General features: G+C 46.4%; 1 protein-coding gene across 1 annotated transcript in view; it reads right to left on the minus strand.

Moving 5' to 3' along the window:
• The window catches only part of LOC147673983 (fatty acyl-CoA hydrolase precursor, medium chain-like), a 419,415-nt gene that overhangs the window by 276,582 nt on the left and 123,055 nt on the right, over window positions 1–19,778 (minus strand). The window contains exon 5 of the mRNA XM_086945068.1: window positions 1,727–1,860. Within this exon, the coding sequence (XP_086801194.1) occupies window positions 1,727–1,860 (134 nt within the window). The remainder of the gene's footprint in view (window positions 1–1,726; window positions 1,861–19,778) is intronic.

Consider the following 19,778-nt stretch of genomic DNA (forward strand, 5'->3'; position numbering starts at 1 on the left):
TGACAAAAAACAACTTAAGAAATGAGCAACAAAAGATGAATTAGGAGGCTAGAGAAAAGCGGATGAGCTCTAGAGAGGCATGGCCAATACCAGTAAACCTGGAAGAAGGGTTGCAACATGACAACATCAAAGGGAAAAATTACACATCAATTGAAGGTATGCTGGCAAGGCAACAAGCACAGAAAGTGGAGTCAAGCAGAAGAGACAAGGCCATGGTCAGCCTGTAGGCTGCTCTGCCCTCTGAAGGTGAACAAACAAAGGTCCGATCATGAGACATTTCCTGGGGGACTAATTTCAGGGACTTTGTGATGGGGTTACCCCTTTAAAAGAGAACTTCTGAAGAGATTCAAGAAATCAAAGCTGACATAAGTAGCTTGGAGGAAAGATTGTTCTCTCTGGAGGAAGCAGGGGACAGTAGATTTGGGAAACAGGAATTCCTCAGACAGGAGCTCATTGCAGTGAAGAACAGAACATAGCCCTACAAGGGCAACTGGACAACTTGGAAAAAGCACTAAACAAAATAGCACTAGCATTCGAGGAATATCAAGCAGAGAGGAAGGTATATGCCCAGAAGATTTTCAGAGACTACTGGGACATGAAGCCTTCAAGGTAGAACTAGACAGAATCCACAGGACACGGGCCCCACCTCATAAAACAATGGCCTGTTGGATAATATAAGAGGCCAGCAATTATAGAATGGAGTGAAAGGGAACTTTGAAGCGATTATAGAATGGAGTGAAAGGGGAATGTGAAGTGATTATAGAAGGGACAGGCATAGGCGGGGGCGTTATGGAATTGAGGTTTCCTGGATAGAGGAGAAATATGGTAAGATTCCCAAACATAGTGATGTGAAAAGGACGTATGGTTACATACCTACTTCACCCTGCTCGATACAGGAAGGGCACTGGAGCTTTTTGTTAGTACAGTTGAAATGTTTACTGGGTTGGTGGCAGGGGGATGGGGTTCTAGAGAATGGTTTGGTTTAATTCCACCTGCACTACACAAGCAACAACCTTCATACACTGGCTCTACAGTGGAGACTTCACACATAGGCCATTGTGGCTGGAAGTTCAGGAGTAGTGTGGTAAATGGTCAGAACTACTGGTCAAGCTGATTAGTTTTAATGTCAGGGTACTTATTTATTTGGGGTCATCTTACTCCAAGAAACACAATTACTAAAAGCAGACCTAACCATGTTTGAGATCCAAATGATTTTACAGGCAATAGTTTTCTTTGCGCCTAAATAAAAACTACAAATCAGGTCCATACATTTCTTTGGGCCAGTGCCTTAGTTTGTGCTTGTATCTGCTACCGCTTAGCACCAGCACTTATTTCTACACATGATCATGTTTGTATCCACTCCACGGTGGCGCTACATGTCTATTTTCAAAGCAGAATTAATCAAAGCAGCATTTAATGATTTAATATATTTTTTTTAAAGAGGAAACTAGCATGTAGGTACTGCTGTTACTGTCATTTGGCAGCAGTAGGAGCAGCTGTGGGTGGTGCCAACATTCTGTGGACCCTTGAGAAATACTTTGGACCCTGGCACTTAAATCTTTTACAAATTAATCACTGCTGTGTTCAAACCCTTCACTGGTTTGTCAATCTCAACAAACCAAGGCTATTTGGAAAATACAAGTAGTTGTGTGTTTTAAGTATGTTTGCCCCGGCAAGTTGTGACTAAAATACTTGTTAAAGTGAACATGTTCTAAAAATATTTTACCTTAAAAAACCAAGTGCTCCGAGTCGATACTGAATTGATACCACAACAACATTTTCATATGCGGATAACGCAGATCCATCATAAAAGGATGCACCGCCATGGATTAATCCTCCTCCATGGATCCACACCATGACCTGAATGCAAAAATAATGATTACTTGAAAACAGAGCTTTAGTGAATTTAATGTTTACAGTATTTAATCTGTACTTAGATGCAATTGTGTTTTGAAAGCCAATGCACAATAATCCTATTTGATACTAGTTGAAAATTTCGGTTCTACAAGCACAACCTAAGAACTGGTCAGAGTCTGTCTATATTTTCCTGAAGGTACCATCTTCTTTAACCAAATTTGGCTGGAAATCTTGTTGCTATTAACCAAAGATTGTTTTAACGTGAGAATCAAAGTATCTAATATATATGTTGCTACTCAATTTCCGTAACCAAATTAGCCTTTGCACAAAAATAGTTTACATGCACATATAAATACTACTTTTCTGAAAACATTATACTACACATATTATAATGCAAAGAATCAATGGAAGCACATTTAAATTCTGGTGTGCCTTATCAATTGAATTTCAGTTTCTTTGTATGAGCTGGTAATTTTGGGACACTGAGAAGGAGTTCTTAAGCATATCTTTTCTGGGCCTAGACTAGACTGTGGACACCATCCCTGTCAAACATAAAATTGTGAGTGAAAAGTGCCTCCAGGAACAACCTGGTGTACCAAAGGGCCAATTAATTCTAATATTTAGCATTATGGATTGAACTGGGAAGGGCAAGAGATACAATATCCTGTCTTGGAGGTGCTGTAGTGCCTTATAGTTATAGTAACTTTAGGGCCTAGAAAATACATATACAAAAGAGACAATTGTGTTTTGAAAATTCGTTCTATAACTAGAACTCTGTTGTTTCATATTTTCAGAAATGAAATAAAAACAGTAAAACAAAATCTAATTTTTGCTTTGAGGAATAGTCGAGTTTGGGCATTCATTCTTTTCCATTACAGAGGTTGCTATTTATGTGAATTTCCCTGCACCCTTCCTCGAATACTCTTTTCCAGGTGGGCTCTATGGGTGGGATGATTGTGCAGTTTTGATGATCTTCTATTCAGAAAAAGAGTATAAACCCCCAATTTTGGGGGTGAGCGAGAACTTTCCTGACAATTTCCAATTCTGTTAGAGATGGTGTCCAATTCTCCATTGATTTTGCTTAATCTGATTCTGTACTTTACTCTGTATTCCCTAACCACTGAGAAGCTTTGTGGCAATAACTTTATGCAGTTGAATTTATGATCTCTGTACCTCACTTTTTGATTTTTTCTTAATGATTCTTTTAAAGGTGTCCTTGATCTAAAACGTATTAATTGAGTAGGCCCGTACTGAATTGACTGTATTTTTCATGTGCTGAGAGGTGCCTTATCTCAGGGACATGTTGCTTAATGAAATTGAGACTACACACCATCTCAACTCATGGGTGTGTTACTGTGGTAACATTTTTGAGTTCATAAATGTAGGGATTCTGCGCACCCACAGAGAGGAGCATACCCTGTGCCTCAGCAGTAGAACGATCGGTCTCTTTCAACAAGTCAGTAAGCAAGAACCTAGGGAAAAGCACAAATCGTAGTCGGTACAATGGTATAGGGTTGACATCCCTTCAACATTCATAACCTGATAAGAGAAAACTCTAGGGAAATGCCAATGACCTTCTTTTGTATTCTAGAATTAACACTAATGCATCTAGGCAGAGAAGTATTTCAATCTTGTACAACTGCTCAGGAGATGATTTCTGCAGTTCTGGAAGAAATTAGGGTCATTTTAGCAGAAGAATGGGGTCGTGGCTTTAATTTATGACTACCATCTGTCACTGAGCTTGTGTGATGAGTTTTTACAGGTGAAAGTGGACCGACTGTGTTCCATCAATTAGGAAAGCACACTTCTTACTTCTACACTTTTTTACACTTCTTGAAAGGGATATAGAGGTACATTTTTACCTTAACTATATCCTATTGATGTTTTTACCCGTGCCATAGGACCCTAAATTAAAACTTTTCAAAAACTGCATTTCCTATAGGTACTTTTAACATATAGTTCACCACACATAGCACTGTCACTTTCACAAGAAATCCCGCTCCGCTGTAGACAGGCGTCGCATCACAGCTGGATTGCACTCGGTGATCCAGCTAGGCCCCGATGATGAAGCATGCCACCTACCAGGTAGGTGGGTGAGGGGTTTCTTAACAACAACATCCTGTTGTTAGCATCCAACGTACAGGTGATAGGGGACCATCCCTGACCTGCACCTGCTGGAGGTCTTGTCCATGTTGTTCTAATATATATGCCTGGGGAAGAGGACAGGTACTACGGTCTATTCCTCCCTCTCTTGTTGTTACTTTACATTCACAGAGTGCCCATCACTCCAACCCCTGCTCAACCCCCTGCTCTGAGAGCAGAGTAGCCCCGCCCAACCCCGCAAAGGCACCGTAGCTGGAACAAATAAATTGATAATAACAACAAGTTATTATCCTTTTTTTTCTTTATTTCCACTGCTGAAAGCACTGGGGTGACGCTCCTCCACCTTAACTGCTGTGCAGCCACTGAGCTCAGCGCAGAAAGTTGCTGAAACCCTTCCAACAAGCTTGGAGAGCATGAGAATACATGCAAACCTTTTTAACATAGATAAATTGCCAATCCTGGAACATTTAGTAATGTATGCCTCAGTTCCTCAAACAGATAGAGCTCTCATGGACATGTCTTCTCAGAGTTTCTCAGTTTCAGGTAGTAATCTGTTCAAGTACTTTCCCCAACTATTCATATGGGCCCAAGAGTGTGCAAGAAGAGCATCAATGAGCGCAGCTTAGATATCACCCACTTGGAACCTACCAACAAAAGTATCACTTTCTCAAATGTGGTTTTATCGCTCAAAGCTGTGGTCTATTTTGGGTGTTGGGCAGCCAGTGGCATTGCTGTGCATACCGGATTCTCTCCGTTTTGTCTAGGTAGTACTCTGTTGTTTTACACTGTTGGAAGAATTTTACTGATTAGCCTTGAAAGAGATTCAAGATGGCAACTGGCAGTGGGAACGCTGCTAGGAGCTCGGAGTAAGCTCAGATGAGAAGCACCTCTCATGACCCGTGATATGACTTTGACTCCCCCATCCCACGCATGCCTTCAGTTCGTTGGGGCCCAGAGGGAAATGCAGGCCCAGCACTATGCTTGTCCACACGCTGGCACTGAGACCAACAAGAGAGGCAGCTGACATGCTTATATCCCCTGCCCTTATCGCACTGCACCGTGGCTGCTTTCATTCCCTTGCTGCAGCTCAGTTGCTATCCAAGCCGCGTGGGCGAGACAACAATACAACATCTTGGGTTGCAGAATTCACAGCTCTCAGATCAGGTCTCGAGTGTTCAACACTGGGTGCTGAGGATGTTGTGCAGTGCCCGGCAGCAGCCTGCCTGGTAAGGATAGACGCTGGGGAGCTGTTTAGAGGCAGCGGTGAAGGAAACTGACTCACCTGCTACTTGCTACCTGATCCGAGCCATAGCCCCGGTCAGTGCTGACTGGGGAGCGTTGTGCCTGCTGCTTTATGACCACTAAGGGACCACTAAGGCAGAAATAGCCATTAAGCTCTATACCAAGTGAGACTCCTTTACCTGCTTTTTAGAGTGAGACTAAAAAAGGAAGCTTGGCGTTTACTTGGACTACTGTTTGGTATCCCTGCTACCAGCAGGAACGCTTGGATTGGCTGATTCGAGGCTCACTACCGACACATGTGGCATAGAAGGGCCGAACGCACCTGACATGTTGAAAAGCATTCAACATTTACGACGGCGTAGGTTCCACCCTGTCACGTGCACACATGAAGGCATGGTCACACCCTTTTTATTGGACATCATACACATAATTGTGATTATTTTCTTAACTTTGACCACCAAAGATGGGAAAGCGGAAATGACCATTACAATTAGGCCCCGATGAGGAAAACCCTACCACTATGGGTTCCGTTGCAACTACTTAACGGAATAAATAAAATGATTACTGATGCTGAAGATAGGATGGCCTAACTCAGACTGCAACTCTAGAGGTGCTCACAACAATAGAAGCACCAGAGATGGAAAGGCTGGAAACAGTGAACACCATTGTACAGAACGTAAAAAAAACAGATCCCTTGCTTTTAAGTGACACATTAAAGTGTCAGTCCCTAACAAGCAATAGCTAGCCCACCTGCAGTAAAAAAGAAAAGGGGGCCAAATAAAGCTTTTAAAACTTACGAGGTGGCCCAAATGGATAATACTTCCTAAATTCGTGCCCTGAGTGACCAAAATAAAGGTGCGGAAGCAATGATAAAGCAGTCCTTGGAGGGGTGACCAGTAAATTAAACTATCTTGAAACATGTTTAGGAAAGGTACTGAAGCTACTTAAGAACCATCCAGAGCCCTGGATCCACCATTAAGCCAGACAATATAAAGAGTCGTCTAGGTCAATGTTTGGTATAACTCACCCAGAGGATGAACATCAAAAAGTCACTCAAGGGAACCCAAATAAGCTCATAGGAGAGCTCATGAAACCAGTCATAATGCCTGCAAACAGTGGAGAGAATACATAGGTACTAGGGAGAGTCCCATCATCCAGGCCCTGACTCGCAAGAAAGATCTAGATACCAGTATTCTAAGGATGCCCTACATCCCTGCCAGAGGCAACTCAATACGTGTTGCCTTTAGTAGGGGTTCCCGGTGTGAAAACCAGGGCTAAGGAACCTTGGGCTAGATGTAGGTAATTTAGATTTAGCGATTCGAAAATACAGAATTTTACCGATTCTGTATTTTCGAATCGGTAAATGCAATGTAGGTAATTATTCAGTAAAAAATACAGAATCGGTAAGATTCGGTATTTACCGAATCGGTAATTACTGATTCGGTATTTGCCATTCATTCCTATGGGCCTGGAGGCCTGTAGGAATGAATGTCTATTACCGAATCGGTAAATACCGATTCAGTAAAATTGAAAAAAGTCAAGGGTGGCGGGGTGTCACTTTGACACCCTGCTGCACCCCTGATTAGTGCTTGTGTGCACATGTGGCACACATACATGCCCTACGGGCATGTATGTCAGTCACATGGCACAGGTGTAAATGCACACATTTGCATTTACACAGGAATTCCTTATTTACCTCCAACCAACGAATCCTTAAAGCACAAAAGCACTGTTGAAAGTGCTTCCTACATCTCATTTACCGATTTGGTAAATACCGAATCGGTAAATGATGATTCGGTAAATACCGAATCGGTAAATGATGATTCGGTAAATACCGATTTGTTATTTACCGAATCTGTACAAAAGCCTCCTACATCTCAAAAGCCTGTTACAGGTCGGTAACGACCGATTTCGGCCATTACTGACCGGTAATAGCCTACCTACATCTAGCCCTCAATGACGATCTTAAAAACAAGGCAATACACACACTGGATTGCACAACGAAGGAAAGCGTTACATTTTCAGCAAATTAGAGCACAACTTGGGAGTCATACACAGCACCATCAAATTACCATCAACCCCCACTGTTCATCTTTGCTTCTAGTAACTTCCAGTACTAGAGCCATTTAATCTACACCGGCGCTAGAATATTTATGATGAATTGAGGATGTTTGCGCCAACGTGTATTGCTGTTTCATTTATGACAAGCAAATATATTGTTCCCAGGGTAAGCTACTGTAGCAACACTTTCAAAAGCATCTCTACGCTGCAAAATACAATTTAATTATTTACAAAGTTTTGCAAAAGTCACATTTCATTAAAGTTTGTGAGGAAAATGGAGGCACGCAGTGGAAACGCTAAATTTAATTATTACTCAAGTGGGGGGTTAAGTGGCATGAGTTCAAAAGATAACGCTACAATGTGTGAATGCATGCGGCACATCAGCAGCAGGCTTCTGGCAAATGAGTCTCAGAGAAGAAGTTATACCGCTTTCTGGGGCATATTATCAAGAACGGCGTTAAAATTATCGCCGCTTTAGCGGCAGGAAAGTGCTGCTGAAGCAGCGATAATGGGCTTGATAATATGCCCTTGAGAATTCCCATAGAAGCACATGTTCACACCAGAACGTGGGCTTCTATGGGAATTCACAAGGGCATATTATCAAGCCCATTATCGCTGCTTTAGCTGCAGTTTCCTGTCGCTAAAGCAGCGATAATTTTAACCCTGTTTCTTGATAATATGCCCCTCTCTTCGTAAAGTCACCATTGGCAAAAAATTCACAGAAGAGGTAAGGTGCTCTCTAACCAGACATCTCCGATTTACAGACGTGCACAAGTTTTTAATGCACTCATTTCATAGACACCTCCATCACTCTGTGAAATCACTTCTGTACTTAATCCCTTTAAAAACGCAGCCACTGTACCGAATCATTCTTATTCATGCTGGGTAGGACTATGGCAGCTGAGCTCAGTCTTGGATCCATGCATCCAACTGCCATCACATTTTACCGTTTTGTGAGTCCAGCCACACCCCCGATACACACATTCACTGATCCCCTGAAGATTCACTCACACCAGCATCGTAGTAGGACCTCAACTTCCTGAGGTGCTTCTTGTGTTTCTTCATGCATGGCTTGCACTCGCTGCATTGCCGACTCGGCGATGCAGCAAATGCAAGGTAAGTGGATTTATTTATTTTATTTTCCTATCCCGTCGTATGCTGACTTTCCTCCCGCCCCACTGCTCTTACCTGTACCAGCCAAGCCTATGTTTCTCCATTGCTGAAAGCAAAAAGAGTAAAAAAATACACAGAAAGCACAATTTCAATTGAAAAGTAGCCCAAAACAAGCACAAACACTACCAAAAAGGCCCTTTCCCCTCCTCACAAGCATCACTGTGTGTTTGAGAGACAGTGAGACTTCTAGCTGTTCAGTTTTAAAATACTCGATGTAGGGTTGTGTTGGACTTGGCCCTTTAGCAGGGTCATCCCTGAACTTTTTGCCTTCCTCCTGTATATTGTCTGACCTGTTTTTGTTGGTTTTAGATGGCCTTAGATGAAGCCATCTTGCCTAGAGCTCTGCAATATACGAATTTCCTACTTTTAGGGGACTTCAATATTCACTTGGACTGTGTGGAGGCCACCGATACGAGGGAATTTAGTGACTACTTGAATTTGGCTCAACTGACCCAATGGGTTAACTCCCCATTCCATGGGGGAGGGGGGGAACAATTTAGATGGAGTATGCTCCAACTTCCCTTTAGTTGTCCAGGAACCAGTTCCTGCTTCCTGGTCCGACCATTTTTTTATTCCCTTTTCTTGGACTATACAGACATCTTATCCGACCATGAGGTCACCTAAAGATAGGCATCTACAACTAATTGAGCCGGCTGCCCTAGGCAGTGTCCTGTCAGGCACCAGCCCACTTGCCTCTAAAGACGGCTTTTGCTATGGGGGGTTTAACGACTGGATCTCACAGGGCGTGAAATATTTTTTCCACCTCTGGTCAATAAGAGAGTAAGAAACACTCCGTCCAAACCATGGTTCTATGATGAGCTCAAAAAGCTAAAACGATCAGGTAAAAAGCTGGATCACAGTTGAAGACAAGCCTACTGCCCACTGGCAAAAACAGTACTAAGGAAATCCCAGAAAGATTACTATGCTGCCATCAAGAATTTTTATGTGGAGCGCATAGCTCAGTCAAAAAACAAATCAAAAGGCATTTTTTCCATCGTCCAAAGTTTCCTGAAGCCTTGCACGGAACGTATTGCTGTTCCTGCGTCTAACTCTTGGTGTGCGGAGCTGTCCGGGTTCTTCATAGACAAGATCCAAATGATCCAGGACAGCTTTGGGCCTATTATCCAAGTGCAGGTGGATCACCCCCTACAGATTGCCCAGGACCTAGATCCAACCTGCCCCTCCCTGACAGCTTTTACACCTATTTCTCTGTTGGATACATTGGCCATCCTCAAATTCCTTAAATCAGGTACCCCAGCTGATCCTTGTTTAGCTAGGCAGTTAGCAGCAGTGCTGGAGGAGTTGGTTAACCCTGAAGTGAACAATTTCATGAATTTATCGCTTAAAACAGCCACGGTTCCACCTGAGTGGAAACAGGCTAAACTACTCCCCCTGCTAAAAAGCCCTCCTTAAACCCTGCCACACTAGCCAGTTACCAACCTATCTCACTACTCCTGGCTGTGGCGAAGGTGGGTGAGAAGACAATACACAAACAACTCTCAGAGGCTATTAGGGAATGCCTAGATTCAGGCCAGCAGAGCAGCCCTGGTTTTATTGGACCTATCTGCCACCTTCGACACATTGCTGCATTGTCAACTTTTGGCCCGTCTCTCCAATATTCGAATCGCCGGCGTGGTATGGGATTGGATCGAATACTTTCTAGAGAACAGGACACAGCAGGTATGGCTGCCTCCGTTTTGTACCGCTTTGTTCGCCATAAGTTGGCAGGGTATGCTCAGACGTGAGTCCCTTGCTCACTTTGCCACTGGATTCAAGCAAGCCTGGCTGAAGACGGCTGAAATGCCAGAAACCAGTCCTAGAAAGCTTGTTTCCGGTGAAAGGAAGGCATGGCTTGGCAGTTCGGGCTGGACTGTTCCCATGAGGCACAGGGTCAGACTGATTTGCATATAGCCATGTCTGAACTGGGGTGGCAGAGTGGGCTAAAGAACGGTGATGGATTCAACCCAGATCTTTTGACTGGGTGTGAGTGTTTGATTGATTCAGAAGCTCCGTCCATCACCACCCCCTTTTGTACTGCTTTTGGCCGCCATAAGTGTGGCAGGGTATGCTCAGACGTGAGTCCCTTTCTCACTTTGCACTGGATTCAAGCAAGCCGGGCTGAAGACGGCTGGAATGCCAGAAACCGGTCCTCGGAAGCTTGTTTCCGGTCCAGGGAAGACATGGCTTGGCAGTTCGGGCTGGACTGTTCCCATGAAGCACAAGGTCAGACTGATTTGCATATAGCCATGTCTGAACTGGGGTGGCAGAGTGGGCTAAAGAACGGTGATGGATTCAACCCAGATCTTTTGACTGGATGTGAGTGTTTGATTGATTCAGATGCTCCGTCCATCACCAGCCCCTTTTGTACCGCTTTTGGCCGCCATAAGTGTGGCAGGGTATGCTCAGACGTGAGTCCCTTGCTCACTTTGCCACTGGATTCAAGCAAGCCGGGCCGAAGACGGCTGGAATGCCAGAAACCGGTCCTTGGAAGCTTGTTTCCGGTCCAGGGAAGACATGGCTTGGCAGTTCGGGCTGGACTGCTGCCATGAGGCACAGGGTCAGACTGATTTGCATATAGCCATGTCTAAACTGGGGTGGCAGAGTGGGCTAAAGAACGGTGATGGATTCAACCCAGATCTTTTGACTGGGTGTGAGTGTTTGATTGATTCAGATGCTCCGTCCATCACCACCCCCTTTTGTACCACTTTTGGCCCCCATAAGTGTGGCAGGGTATGCTCAGACGTGAGTCCCTTGCTCACTTTGCCACTGGATTCAAGCAAGCCGGGCTGAAGACGGCTGGAATGCCAGAAACCCGTCCTCGGAAGCTTTTTTCTGGTCCAGGGATGACATGGCTTGGCAGTTCGGGCTGGACTGTTCTCATGAGGCACAGGGTCAGACTGATTTGCATATAGCCATGTCTGAACTGGGGTGGCAGAGTGAGCTAAAGAACGGTGATGGATTAAACCCAGATCTTTTGACTGGGTGTGAGTGTTTGATTGATTCAGATGCTCCGTCCATCACCACCCCCTTTTGGACTGTTCCCATGAGGCACAGGGTCAGACTGATTTGCGTATGGCCATGTCTGAACTGGGGTGGCAGAGTGGGCTAAAGAACGGTAATGTATTAAACCCAGATCTGTTGACTGGGTGTGAGTGTTTGATTGGTTCAGATGCTCCGTCCATCACCACCCCCTTTTGTACCGCTTTGTTCGCCATAAGTTGGCAGGGTATGCACAGACGTGAGTCCCTTGCTCACTTTGCCACTGGATTCAAGCAAGCCTGGCTGAAGACGGCTGGAATGCCAGAAACCGGTCCTAGAAAGCTTGTTTCCAGTCCAGGGAAGGCATGGCTTGGCAGTTCGGGCTGGACTGTTCCCATGAGGCACAGGGTCAGACTGATTTGCATATGGCCATGTCTGAACTGGGGTGGCAGAGTGGGCTAAAGAACGGTAATGTATTAAACCCAGATCTGTTGACTGGGTGTGAGTGTTTGATTGGTTCAGATGCTCCGTCCATCACCACCCCCTTTTGTACCGCTTTGTTCGCCATAAGTTGGCAGGGTATGCACAGACGTGAGTCCCTTGCTCACTTTGCCACTGGATTCAAGCAAGCCTGGCTGAAGACGGCTGAAATGCCAGAAACCGGTCCTAGGAAGCTTGTTTCCAGTCCAGGGAAGGCATGGCTTGGCAGTTCGGGCTGGACTGTTTCCATGAGGCACAGGGTCAGACTGATTTGCATATGGCCATGTCTGAACTGGGGTGGGAGAGTGGGCTAAAGAACGGTGATGGATTAAACCCAGATCTGTTGACTGGGTGTGAGTGTTTGATTTGTTCAGATGCTCCATCCATCAGCACCCCCTTTTGTACCGCTTTGTTCGCCATAAGTTGGCAGGGTATGCACAGACATGAGTCCCTTGCTCACCTTGCCACTGGATTCAAGCAAGCCTGGCTGAAGACGGCTGAAATGCCAGAAACCGGTCCTAGAAAGCTTGTTTCCGGTCCAGGGAAGGCATGGCTTGGCAGTTCGGGCTGGACTGTTCCCATGAGGCACAGGGTCAGACTGATTTGCATATGGCCATGTCTGAACTGGGGTAGCAGAGTGGGCTAAAGAACGGTGATGGATTAAACTCAGATCTGTTGACTGCGTGTCAGTGTTTGATTGGTTCAGATGCTCCGTCCATCACCACTTCCTTTTGTACCGTCCGTTTTCTTCAGCATCAAGAAAGGTGACCACGGGAGTCACCCAGGGCTCAACCTTGAGCCCCCTTCTCTTCAATGTATACGTCCCGCCACTTATCTATCTGGTGGAGGAGCTGGGTGCAAAGATCATAGACTATGCAGATGATACCCAGCACCTCTTCACGTGGAAGGAAAATGACCTGTCCCCTTTTTTAGCCAAAAACTGTCTTGCAGCAGCTTTTAAATGGCTGGCGGGAGCGCAGCTCAAATGCAATGAGGACAAGTCTGAGGTCCTCCTCTATGGGTCTTTCCCTCCGCACTTCAGGGATGACCTCTGGCCTACGGGTTACCCCATGGCAAGTCAACGGGGAGCCAAGTGAAGAATCTGAGGGTCTGGTTCAGTGATGACCTCCGATTCTCACCACAGATAAAAAAAATTGGCTGGTGTGGGCTTCGGCACACTGAAATCACTTAGGAAATTCCTACCATTGCTACCCAGATCAGCAAAAGAAATGGTGACTCGTGCTTGCATCCTGTCGCTTATAGACTACGCCAATGCCTTATACATTGGCCTTCCTGGTTATCAGCTAAAAAAGTTACAGACCATCCAGAATGCAGCAGCAAGAGCAGTGTTGGGCATTCCAGGTAGGTCCAGCACAAAGCTACATCTCCGGGATCTGCATTGATACCCAGTGGGACAGCGTGTCCCGTTCAAGGCGCTCACTCTTGCCCATCATGCCATTTATATAAATCCGGGCCCCCCTACCTTAGGAGACAATTTGATTTCTATGTGCCTCAAAGACATCTATGCTCCGCAGGGCAAAGCCTTGCTGTTATACCACGCTACCGCCTTGCTAGAACTGGGGGCAGTCCCTCTCTTTCAAGACGGCCAAGGCCTGGAATGCCCTTCCCTACGAACTGCGAAACACCCTAGACCTTAGGCTGTTTAAAAAGCAGCTAAATCCTTGCTCTTTAACTTACATCCAGCCACGTTCCACCCCCTTCTGCCTCCTTCATACTGGCTTCTGTGCCGGGACACTCCTGAGTATCCGTGTGCGTTATAAATGCATAATAACATAACATAACATTATGACTCTGGGCACTTTACCACTGCTGTTCAGTGCTAAAGTGCATATGCTCTCCCTATGGTAAATTGATGTACGGATTAGTGACTTCATGTTTGGCTGGTTTGGATTACTTGTCAGACCCTATTAGAGTGCACTGCGTGTGCCCAGGGCTTGCAAATCAAATGCTGCTGGTGGGCTTGCAGCACTGGTTGTGCCACCCACAGACACAGCCTGTAAAGTGTGTCTCCGCCTGCCATCGCAGAGCCTGTGTGCAGTCTGACACTGCCATGCTGACTTGGCAAGTGCACCCACTTGCCAGTCCCTAAACCTTCCCTTTTCTGCATATTAGTCACCCCTATGGTAGGCCCAATGGCAGGGTGCATAGTAAGTATAAGGTAGGACATGCCCTGGTGTGTCTGTGGCATGTCCTCATAGTGAATTTCAGCCATTTTTGTTTTTCACTATTGTAAGGCTAACTGTTCCCCATAGGCCAGAATGGGCAGTTCGATTGTAACATCTTATAATCCTAATAGACTCTGGGAACTAGTTAGAAATTTGAGTTTAGTATGCCTGAACTCAGAATGATAGTGAAGTTCGTTTTAACATTCTGTGTTTGAAAATACCACTTTTAGAAAGTAGGTATTTTCTTGCCTAACTTTCCAAGCCTGCCTCTGATAGGTTGTGTATTCCTTGTTTGGACTTCGTGTGACAGGGGCTGGGAGATTCCAGGAGACAGTGTGAGTCAGCACAGGGCTGAATAGAGCGATCAACATCTAGAGTGGTGTGAGGAGTTTCACCTGGGACCTGAATTGGGGTGTTCCTTCCCTCCACAATGCTGGCTCCACCTCCTGTGGTGCGTCTGATGTCCCTGTTCTACACTGTGAAAGGAAAGAATGAGTCATGTAAACAGAGTGCTCCAGGACTGACGAGAACTGGTCTGGACTTGGCAAAGGCCTCTCTGCCTCCAGAGAACAAAGAGAAATTGAATTTAAAAGAGGGGAACCAAACCCCAGGACTTTAGATCACTTTTGGGAAACAAGAAGGACCTTTGCTGAGGAGAGGAACCAGAGAAACTGAGGAGGAGACTATCCCTAAGCTGAGTGCTGTTTGGGGGATTGGCCTGCAGTGATTGCCTGCCTGCCAAAGAACGGAGAAATGACTTTGTGCTACCTTCAAATCAACTTGTGAAGGATCTCCAAGGGCTTGAGATAGAGCTTGCCTCCTGCTAAAGTCTCAGGGCAACAGACTTCACCAACCAGCTCCCCTGCCTACCCTTGCTGGGAATTGAAGTGCCTGCTGTTGAGCTAGGCCTGCTGAGAGACTGCGTGTCACTGGAAGCGCGACTCAAGACGAAAAAGACGAAGAAGAGTGTCGCCGCCGCTGCCGTTGTTGTCGCATCACCGGAGAAGAGTGTAGCTGTCGCTGCAGATGCCGTCGCATCCCTGGAGAAGCGTGCCGCCGCTGCCGCCATCGCATCACCCGAAGCGCCTCGCATCACCGGAGAAGAGTGTCGCCGTCACAGCGGATGCCGTCGCATCACCGGAGAAGCGTGTCGCAGGGCCTGTTGTGGCTCAGAGGAATCACTGAGTAGCCGCACGGCAGTCGGGCGAACATGCATCATTGTCGCATCAAGAATAAGACGCCATTTTGTTTCAGTGCACCGGATCTTCATCGCATCACGGCGCTGCTGGTGGCATCGCCACGGAAGCGCAGTAAGAAAGCTCCCCATGTGGAGAAGAACCAACACATCCCCTATGCAGCAGTGGGGACCCGACGCATCAACGCCCTTGCGTGTAAGGAATCGACGCATCACCTTCCCTGCAGCACTTTCATTGTATAGCGTTACGCATCTAAAGGTACATTGAACTTAAAGTGTTGCATTTCATATCTAAAGAGAACTAAGCTATTTCTACCATTTTTGAAGTACAGTATTGTGGATTTTTGTCGTTTCTGGTCTTGTGTCAAGTCTTTATAAAAATACGTATTTTTATACTACACCATGTGTGGTGTCCATCTGTAGTGTTGTCACTGGGTTACTGTATGTGTTCACAAATGCTTAACACCCTGTCTTTGAGATAAGCATGTCTGCTCGTGCCAAGCTACTAAGGAGGTGAGCAGGGATTATTTTAGGAGTGTACCCCCTTAGCCTGACTAGACATAAGGGTCCCTATTTGGTCAAAGGAACCTACCTCTGCCAATTAGAGACCCCCAAATCTAACAGGGTGGCACCGGTAAACTCTGCCAGGCGCTCCAAGCTTCTGCGGAACTCGGCGCTCCAAGCAGAGCTGAGAGTGGCAAAACTCTGCAAACTCTGCTGGCAGAGTGGAATTTATCGCTAAACCCTACTGATAAGCCTTAAGTTCCTGTCTCAAAAAGCGGCGCTAATAGATTTGTAAAGTGCACTGTTACCCTTAACAGCCTCATGTCACTGATAAAATCTGCCAATGTGTCCTGGAGAAAAGGTGGTTATTATGGGCTTTACAAAAAGTGAAGTGGTGGTGGGCTAAAACTTGAATATGTTAAAGAAAGCATTCCATAATTAACCCCCTGGCTGCGGCCGGAATTCTGTGCCCAAGCGGCACATTCCGATCGCGGGCGTGGTCATGACGGCTCCCGGCCGTCATCAGCACACGCCCACCATAACTGATGACAACCGGGAGCCGTCATCAGCACCAAAGGGGTTAATCTGCAAGATTAGAAAATGGGTAGTTGTCAGCTTGGATACAAAGAATCCAGTGAAGGCCAAGGAGATGCAGAGATCAGCAGAGGGAACATGAACAAGTATATTGAACAAATTCTGTAAGTAACAGATCCAGTAGAGTAAAAATAACAATGCACAATTGTGAGGTATCTGAATTTGATGTGGCACAGGACAGGCAGCCAGTGAAGAGAACCAAGACAGAGATGATTAAAATTATTACTATTCTCCATCTGGATCTCCTCAGCTGCCAATACCATCACCCCCCCTGAAGAACACAATCGACAACAGACTCCCCGCACAGGTCAGCTGTTTCAACCCAGAGCTACTGACCCTCAAGCGACACTGCAAGAAATTAGATAGACCCTGGTGTGCCAACAAGACCACAACCAACCTTTACTCCTACATATCCGCCCTCCACAACTGCCATCAATACCTCAGGGAGACCAAGGAAGAAGTCTCAAAACCTGCATAGAGGCAAGTGCCAACCGCACCAAAGAACTGTTTTGCATTCTCAGAGAATTTTTCTACCCCTCCACCACTGAGAACACGATCCGCCCCTCCCAATCCCTCTGCTATAACCTGGCAGACTACTTTCACACCAAAATCGCTGACATCTACTTCAACTCTGACCCGCAACCCACTGGCCTCAACCACCTCAGAACCCTTGCCTGTCCCTCCCACCACCCCAGTACCACTGACTGGAATCAGCTCTCCACAGGAGGCACCATCTCTATCATGAAATCCATACACCCCTGATATTCCATTGACCCCTGCCTGCACCACAACTAAGAATGAAGGAGAGAAGCCATTGCACACCCTCTCACTGAACTCTTCAACACTTTCATCACCACTGCTACTATGCCAAACATCTGGAAGCATGCAGAGATCAAGCCGCTCTTGAAGAAACCCTGTTCCAACCCCAATGAACTCAAAAAGTACTGCCCGATCTCGCTCCTCCCTTCCCTGCCAAAGTTTTGGAAAAAGCCATCAACCACTAGCTCACAGACTGTCTTGAGACTGACAACCTGCTTAACCCATCCCAATCCTGCTTCCAACCAAACCACAGCACTGAGACTGCAACGATTACAGCAACTGACGACATCAGATGCCTCCTCGACCTAGGTGGTAGAGCAGCCCTCATCCTCCTCGAAAATTCAGTAGACTTCGACACCATCTCCCACCACACTCTGACCACCAGACTCCACCACATTGGCATCTAGGGTAACTCACTAAACTGGATCACTTCCTTCCACTCCACCCAAACCCAGAGGATCTACTTACCATCCTTCTCCTCCATACCCAAAGACATCCAATGCGGCACACTCCAAGGATCCACCCTCCACCCCACACTCTTCAACATCAACATGACACCTCTGGCAAACATCGCCCGCACCCACAGACTCAACCTCATCTCCTACACTGACGACACCCAGTTTGAGCTATCCATAAGAGTTGGCTCCACAAGGGCCAACTTCCAAATCACCATGACAAACATTGTCACCTGGATGAAGACCAACTACCTCAAGCTCAACTCGGATAAGACAGAGGGCATCATCTTCTGAAAGAAGCCCTACCCGTGGGATGACACATAGTGGCCTGCTGCACTCAGCCCCTCCCCCACTAGACAAGCATGCAACCTTGGAATCATTCCAGACTCCCATCTGACCATGAAGCAACAGATTAACACTGTCTCCTCCTCCTTCCTCACAATCTGCATGCTCTGCAAGATCTTCTGATGGATACCCGTCTCTACCAGTAAGACAGTCACCCAGGTCCTCATCACCAGCCGACTTGACTACTGTAACTACTCTATGCCGGAACCACCAAAAAAACCCTGGACCACCTCCAGGCCATCCAGAACGCAGCTACACTTATCTTCTACCTCCCCAGAAGGACCAGCATCACCCCCAGGTCAAAGCTCTCCACTGGCTGACTCTTCAAGCTCCTCGCTCACACCTACAAAGCTCTCCACAAGACTGAACCCACCTACATCAACTACTGCCTCACATTCCACTGACGGATAAGATATCTCTGATCCTCCACCCTCACTTTGGCCCTCATCTCCCACATTGGCCACAGTCAATGTGGAGGACGCTCCTTCTCCTACCTTGTCACTAGGTCCTGGAATGACCTCCCTCTTCACTCCACCCTTTCTCTGAAGGACTTCAGGAAGCAGCTCAAGACCTGGCTCTTCGACCGAGGCTTGCACAGCCCACCAGTACCTGAAGACCCCCCTGGGTTGACAAACTGGGCTATACAAGGTGTTTTGATTGATTGAGTGCTTACTGTGTGGCAGCTAAAAGATTATCCGAGTCACACCTCTCAGAATTCTGGAGAGACAAGCAACAAAAGAAGAAGGACGTGCTAGATAGTGAGGTTGCAGTAATATGGCAAACCATGGTTTGTTCAGCTGATAGGGTTAACAACAGAGTGATTTTTGAAGCAATTTCAGGTGGTATAAGCAAATAGAGAAACTGGGTATCTGTTTTCGTACTCCCAGCATCTTTTTTGCGTGGTGTTTGATAGAACTTTGACTGAGGTGTACTGGAATCTGCCAAATAGGTCCCACATTTGGCACCACTTCAGCAACCTCTATAACTTCCCAGTCAATGGTACCTCTGGCACCTAGGGCATTGGGACTGAAGAGGTCCCACTAAGGCTGCAGTACAAAGTGTGCCACCCTGAGGACTCCTCACCAAGACCATGCAAACTGCCATTGTAGGATGCATGTCTTTGTGCAGAGGAAACTGAAGAGTTGACATGGCACACATCCCTATGTTCCATGCCCCATACAGTGCATGAATTATAGGTAAGTCTCCCCTACTGCATGCCTTACAGCCCCAATGCAGGCTGCACCATCTCCCATGTGTGGACATATCTGCATGAGCAGGTATGACCCTGCGATATCAAGTCCATTCTTGAATATTGCAAGTGCCCATGGAAGTCACAGAGAGCACATGGGGCTGGATACTGGCCATCACAAGTTTGCTAGCCCCATGATGGCTTCATTGTACACCAAGACATTTGGTACCAAATATCTTGACCTAATAAATACTCACTGATGCTAATGTCGAATGTAATAATAAATGCACACAGGAAACCCTTTAGAGTGTCCCCTGAAAACCTACTGAGCACTGACTAGTCTTAGCAAGCCTGCTACTACCAGACATGTTTCTTACCTCAGGGGGTGAGAGCAAGCACTCTCAAATGGGAGTAACAAAGCCTACTCTGGGCGAAGGTGCTTCACACCTTCCCTAGGACAGGATGGCATTTCAAGGCGAGAAGTTTCTAAGTGATGCCGCCTTTGAAATGCGACCCAGGCAGCTCCAGCTAGTGAAGAATGCCAACCCCCTTTTTTGCTCAACATTTGGCAGGTGGATAGGCAGGAAGTTAGGTAA

Source organism: Lissotriton vulgaris, chromosome 12 (assembly GCF_964263255.1).
Source record: "Lissotriton vulgaris chromosome 12, aLisVul1.2, whole genome shotgun sequence".
NCBI classification, from domain to species: domain Eukaryota; kingdom Metazoa; phylum Chordata; class Amphibia; order Caudata; family Salamandridae; genus Lissotriton; species Lissotriton vulgaris.